The sequence below is a fragment of the Babylonia areolata genome, chromosome 1 (genome assembly GCF_041734735.1).
Source record: "Babylonia areolata isolate BAREFJ2019XMU chromosome 1, ASM4173473v1, whole genome shotgun sequence".
Lineage (NCBI taxonomy): Eukaryota > Metazoa > Mollusca > Gastropoda > Neogastropoda > Buccinidae > Babylonia > Babylonia areolata.
In genome coordinates this window covers 14,223,921-14,231,268 of record NC_134876.1, presented here as the reverse complement: position 1 = coordinate 14,231,268, position 7,348 = coordinate 14,223,921, and the positions used below count along the sequence as shown (strand labels likewise).

The window sequence follows — 7,348 nt, the reverse complement described above, 5'->3', positions numbered from 1 at the left end:
AGAGAAGAGAAGAGAAGACACACACACACTAACATGCAAGCGAATACACACACACACACACACACACACACACACACACACACACACACACACACACACACACACACACACACACACACACACACACACACACACACAAAAGACAAGACAAGACAAGACAAATTCTTTATTTCGAGGATAATAGATAAGCACTGCTGTGCTTCTTTACATCCAGTCCCCGCCCTGAATAGGGTCTACACTGCACAATACTAAATAAAATGAAAGCGTGGTGTTAGTAGATACATAATAGAGGAGAAAAAAAAAGTATTTAAAAAACCCAACAACACACACACACACACACACACACACACACACACACACACACACACACACACACACACACGGCTTTCACGTACAAGCATGGTGTTGGTAAAATGCATAGGAAAAAATGAACAAAGTGAAAGAAACAAACACACACATCATACACCGCACCACAGACCAGAATGGGGGATGGAGGGTGAGGGAGGTTCTCAGTCAACCATACACATTTGACAAACAGTATCATTAAAATGAACGATTCACATTACCGAGAGAGACAGAGACAGAGACAGAGAGAAAGAGAGAGATAGCAAACTCAGGAACCTTTCAATGTCAATAGCTTTAACAGTCCTAATGATATTGGTGTACAATCACAACAACAACAAATCAGATGTAAACAAAAGAGAGATGAAAACGACTATTCAAAAACATACAAGTTGTGAAAATCGATAGATAAAGAACAACTATATAATTTTCGACCATCCAATTTACACTTGTGATGAAAAGAAATCGCAATACATGCATATATATATATATATATATATATATATATATAGAGAGAGAGAGAGAGAGAGAGAGAGAGAGAGAGAGAGAGAGAGATGAAAACACACACACACACACACACACACACACACACACACACACACACGCACACGCACACGCACACACAAATAGAACACAAGCACCTACCACGGTGTTGATGGACAGCAGATTGAAGGAGAGTTCGACGAGGGTCACTTTTTCTGGCCGGACAGTGGTCATGCCAGTGTTGTTGAGGAGGGAGTTCTTCAGAGAGATCTCATCGTTCACGGTGAAAGAAGCAGACGCATTCAAGCCTGAAAAGCGAACGCTCAAGTCAGCAGTCTGCAAACCTTGAAGAGACGAAACAAAACAATGCAAAAAGCAAAACAAGAAAAACAACAACAACAGCAGCAACAACAGCTTGTGAAAGAAAACAAGTCAGTCAAATCACAGCCAGGGTCTTACCAATCAGATTTTGAGAAAAACAACGACAACAACAACAACAACAACAACAAAACAATTCATCGAGCGAAAACAATTACTCGAGCAACAGTCGATACTCATTATCCCGGAAGATTATGTGTCACACACACACGCGCGCGCGCGCGCGCGCGCCCACACATAAACATGCACACGCACACACACATACACATACGCACGCACGCACTCACACACACGCACACAAGCACACGCACGCACGCAATCACGTACGCACACACGGGCTTAGATTCTGGAAGATTATGTGTCACACACACACACACACACACACACACACACACACACACACACACACCATTTAACGTCCCGAAATGGTGCTGGAACATGGAAACAGAACAATGTACACACTTTTTGCTCATGTTAAAAAAAAGCCAAAACCTTCTCTGTAATACAGGGAATGACAAAAACGCACACCCAGATAAGTATCTAAAAATACTTAGTGGGTGACAGATGTCCGGACAGACAGTCCAGTCACAGATCAAAGGCTACATCACATTACATATGCCACAGAGATATCGACCTTGCTTAGAAATACACCCCTGTGGTTGATTTTAGCATTCACAGCACCCCGACTTCTATGTAGCATGACCAGAAGAATGGTTGCTCTGTAGAGACACAACTATACACATATTCCAAACCCCTGTGGTTGATTTTAGTATTCAAAGCAACCCCGACTTCTTTGACCAGAAGAATAAAAGACCAGTGGCTGCTCGGTAGAGACACAACTATACACATATTCCCTCCTGTCATGCGTATTATTTTTTTTTTCTCGGAGTCTCGTCTTTTATGTGACAAACTAAAAGCGAAGGGTATGTAGGGTGTGTGTGCGTGCCAGTGTGTGTGTGTGTGTGTGTGGGGGGGGGGGGGGTAGGGAGGGGGTGCTGGGAGAGGCAGAGAGGGGAAGGAAGAGGGTGAGGCGAGAAAGCATTAAATTCTGCTGATATAGCGGGCAGAAGTTGCATTATCTTTTCGTCTTCAGATAGTGGCTTGCATGTTGAATCTTCTTCTTAGTTCGTGGACTGCAACTCCCACGTTCACTCTGATGTACACGAGTGGGCTTTTACGTGTACGACCGTTTTCACCCCCGCCATGTAGGCAGCCATGCTCCGATTTCGGGGGGTGCATGTCGAATAATTCCTTTCCTCAAGTATCGAGTAGGCCTAATCAATTTAAACAACACTGTGTTCGTTTAAGCAGCTGTAGATGAACACGGGGTGGGTGGGTAGAGTATTATTGCAGCAACATAACAGAACAGAATGAAAAGAATGAAAGTCTGAGGGCACACGAAAGAACAGAGCCAACTAACAACCGGACCACCACCCATCCAGCCAAAACATCCAATATGCTGATGTTACTCGCCCGCACATAGTATTCACTTTCTTTGCATTCTTGCGTTCTAATTTCCTTTCTCTCTTTTTCTATGTTTCGTGTGTGCGTGTGTGCGTGTGTGTGTGTGTGTGTGTGTGTGTGTGTGTGTGTGTGTGTGTGTGTGTGTGTGTGTGTGTGTGTGTGTGTGTGTGCTCTTACAAAAGCATAAACAGTTGTTGCAAATACTCAGACGAAAGGTACACGCCCATTGCTTGAAACGCATAAGGTGGTATCAATTTTCAACTTTTTACAAAAGGACTCTGCACAAACTCAGTTCATTCGGGTCAATTCGGGTTCTCCTGCACTGCTGGTAACCGTGTAGCTCAGTAAGCGTACATCGTACTCCTGGCCTAGCTATGTGGGGGAGGAAGCCATCGGGAGGAGGTTTTGACTTGTTCAAGACACACCACATGATAAAACGATGGACTGACAACAACAAGAAGAAGACGACAACAAAGAAGACGAAGACGATGACGAAGAAGAAGAAAAAGAAGAAGATGTACTCAAATATATGAGAGAGGGAGTGAGTGAGTGAGAGTGAGAGAGAGACAGAGACAGAGAGACAGATAGACATGCAGATACAGAGAGAGATGGAGACAGAGAAAAGGAGACAAACACAGAGGGACAGGCAGACAGACAGACAGACAGACACACACACACACACACACACACACACACACACACACCACACACACACACACACACAGAAAGAGAGACAGAGACAGAGACAGGAAATAGAACCAGAGACACAGACAGAGAGAGCAAGAGATGAACTCACCGTGTGCCAACCATACGATACACACGATCTTTCTCAGTAGTCTTGCGCCCATGACGATGTTGTTGTTGTTTTTCAGTTGAAAACAATCCACCGACGACAACAACAGGATAAACAAAACTGACAGAATTCAGTCTGCGCCGACATGGGTTAAACAATGTGCCCTGTTCTCCTTCGGTTACTCACTTCAACGGCAATATTTTCCCCCAAATTAAAAAGTTTGTCCAGTAAGAATGCATTCAGTTGTAATTTGCACTGTCCAAACGTTTATTTTGTAGGCTTTCTGTCACATTCTAATATTGTCCTTTGTTAGTTTGTTCAGTTGGAATGTTGTCCTGTTATAATTATAACATACTTCTTTATTTGACAAGAAAGAAATGTTTAAATGTCCTGAATGACCTTCACTCTAATGGTCAGAAACTATATCTGGGTTAAAAACAACAACAACAACAACAACCCAAAACAACAACAACAACAACAATTAAAACGAACTAAGTTTCGATACACGTGAAATCACTGTTTCAATGCACGAGTTATGAGCTGGCTCAGTCATTTATTTTCGTTTTCTTCACAGCAAATGATACATCTACCTACAGCTCTCACGCGCACTGCCTGATTAGTGTCAACACTTTCGGTTGAGGACAAGTTCATGTGAGTTTCTCACAAAACACAGCACAGTGGGAATACAGCCACGGTTTTTTTTTCTTTTCTTTTCCTTTTTTTCAGCCTGAGAGCTCCATTCTGCTGTCACCGCTGTCCCGAACTACTGGTTTGAATTCATCTGGCGACGAGACTCGAATACAGTTTCCCACCCCTCCTCTCAACACCCCCACCCTCACTTCTATCCAACCCATGCTTCCTCACGCAGTCACAGTAACGACAGGTTTGTGGGGTCGATACCCGATCCTGCTGGGGTGGAACGCACCTATCAGCACGGTGGAGCGGTACGATTATACCCACCCTTTTTGTGTGGGGACAGGGTAATGACATGTGCTGTGGAGAGGTTGAATGTTCAGGTCTGAAAAGACGAAAGGGACACTGTCACGAAACGTTTTTCACGAGTTCGTTAACAATCTGCACGACTCTCATATATATACATATATAAAAAAAAAACACATAGTAGTATGTTTCTTAAACTGCAACGAAACATGATATGTATGCTGGATTTGTGCTTGGCTCAAGTGAATGATATCCATATGATGTTACACGAAATTGCGAAATAGGCCAGCGTGATTCCATTATGTTCGACTTTCTCGCATGAGAAATTCTGTAATCCTATGACGTAGTTATATTTAATTTATATTTCACCCGGCTATCAAATAAATGGGTATGCACACGACACCGAATGACAGAGACGCGAAAGCTGAATCTGTTGTCGGATGGATGATCAATCAGGTCGACCTTTTTTTCTTTTTTTTTTTCTTTTTTTTTATAACCTATTCATCTAATTGTGAAATCAATTGTCCCACGACTCGTGACAACTGGCTGTGCCTGAGGTCCTGTCATGTCAACCGTTTTTTGTTTTTCCCCCCAGCGATCAGATTGCAGACTGTTCATGAATGTGGAGTTGGATTCCATTTGATTCTCTCTCTCTCTCTTTCTCCCCCCCCTTCTCTCTCTCTCTCTCTTTCTCCCCCCTCTCTCTCTCTCCCCTCTCTCTCTCTCCATTGATTATTGCTCACGGCTAGAACAGATTCCAATGTCAGGCAAATTGTTTCTCCTCCCCTCTCCCCCCCGGCCACCACCTCATCCCCCCTTTTTTTAATTTTTTATAGTAGATGTAGTGCAGCGTTTACGGATAAATCTGTATATACCCATTGAAGACCCTTTGAAACTGAAACTGAAACTGTCGCTCATGCAGTTTTGATTCGCATGTTAAAAACTTGTTAAACTTGAAAAAAAAAAAAAAAAAAGATAATGAATTAGAGCAGTGTAGGCCTAACGACCCCTCCGAAAGTTGCAAAACAAAAAGGGGCAGTGGTTCTGAGTTCTGGTGCGCTTACCCAGTCAATGCCCTGTCTCTCGAACAAATCCAGTGTGATAAATAGAATTGTGCAACCAGCAACCATCCACCTGAAGATCTAGTCATCAGCCCCATCCACATGTAATATGCAGCTTCTGTTCAAACGTGTGTGTGTGTGTGTGTGTGTGTGTGTGTGTGTGTGTGTGTGTGTGTGTGTGTGCGTGCGTGCGAGTATTCCTTGTGACCCCGGTACACTTGTTAATAAAGACATATTCTATTCTGTTCTATTCTGTGTAGTCAGTCGTCAACCCCTGCAAGGATGACACACGCTTTCCGTTGTTTGCTGTTATGTAGTTTCCATTTAAAAGGTAAAAGAAAAGCTACGTAAATTGCTAAACTTTCTTCAGAACATTTTTTGTTTTGTTTTTTCGGATTTATAACAGCGTGTTCATGTGTGTGTGTGTGTGTGTGTGTGTGTGTGTGTGTGTGTGTGTGTGTGTCTGTGTGTGTGTGTGTCTGTGCGTGTCTCTGTGTGTCTCTAACTCTGTGTGAACGTGCAAGCGAGTGAGAACTAGCTTGTTAGTGAGGGCCTTTTACGCTCACCAAAGACTGCCGTCTCAGTGTTTGAAGAAAAGCACAATGCAGCAACTTGAGTCGTCTGTCCAGAACGATGAATGAACTTGGCTGGTATAATTGGGGACATTATGTATGTATGTATATATGTATGTAGGAATGTATATATATATATATATGTGTGTGTGTGTGTGTGTGTGTGTGTGTGTCTGTACTCTCTGACTAAACCAGCCTTTATACATAAAAAGTCCACAAATGTATCAGGACACACACACACACACACACACACACACACACACACACACACACACGCACACACACACACACACGTATATATATATGTGTGTGTGTGTGTGTGTGTGTGTGTGTGTGTGTGTGTCTATTTCATATGTATATAAAATTATGTATATCTTCACACTTTCACTTTTTCATTGAAGTGGAGAGTAACATAAAAAATAATTCATGTAAACTACCGAATTCCCATTTCATTTGATAACAATGGTCATAAATATCAAACGTTCATTGCTCTTATGATTAAATGGATTTTCCTGGAACAAAACAATGATGGACAGCCCATTGTACTGGTTTTGTTTTTATTTCACTGTCTCGGAAAGGTGATTTTAAAAATCTTGCATTTTGGTCTTTAAACTTTTGATTTTCCCTTTTTGCAGTATACACCCCTGTGTACGCCTGGAAGGAACCACACGATATTAAAGGATCACCGTGAAGAAAGAACGGAACGTCAAGTTATTGATTAGTTTTGCTGATCAAAGCACCGCATCACAGGTCTCAGAGAAAATAAACGGTCACGTGGTTACCTCGGCTCGGGCACCCAACATACGATCGTCACCACTGAACAGAATTAGTGATTTTCTTCCTCTGCTGATGTTTGAAGATTTTGGGTGTCGTGTACACGACCCAACATACGATCGTCACCACTGAACAGAATTAGTGATTTTCTTCCTCTGAACATGTTTGAAGATTTTGGGTGTCGTGTACACGACCCAACATACGATCGTCACCACTGAACAGAATTAGTGATTTTCTTCCTCTGCTGATGTTTGAAGATTTTGGGTGTCGTGTACACGACCAAACATAGGATCGACACCACTGAACAGAATTAGTGATTTTCTTCCTCTGCGGTTGTTTGAAGATTTTGGGTGTCGTGTGCAAGACCCAACATACGATCGTCACCACTGAACAGAATTAGTGATTTTCTTCCTCTGCAGATGTTTGAAGATTTTGGGTGTCGTGTACACGACCCAACATAGTATCGTCACCACTGAACAGAATTAGTGATTTCCTCGTTTGTGGATGATTGAAGTTTGGGAGAGTCCCACAAGCCTCCGGTC

General features: G+C 42.7%; 1 protein-coding gene across 2 annotated transcripts in view; it reads right to left on the bottom strand.

The window, feature by feature from the left end:
* LOC143279839 (5-hydroxytryptamine receptor 3A-like) overlaps positions 1 to 4,230 on the bottom strand; it is a 20,801-nt gene extending 16,571 nt beyond the window's left edge. The window contains exons 1-3 of one of the 2 annotated variants that reach the window (XM_076584085.1): positions 4,064 to 4,230; positions 3,464 to 3,795; positions 988 to 1,133 (exon numbers count right to left, since the gene is read on the bottom strand). In XM_076584085.1, the coding sequence (XP_076440200.1) occupies positions 988 to 1,133; positions 3,464 to 3,515 (198 nt within the window). In that variant the 5' untranslated portion in view covers positions 3,516 to 3,795; positions 4,064 to 4,230. Of the gene's footprint in view, positions 1 to 987; positions 1,134 to 3,463 lie in introns of both variants that reach the window. The other variant, XM_076584077.1, reaches the window with a different exon arrangement.
* Between the last annotated feature and the right edge of the window lie 3,118 nt (positions 4,231 to 7,348).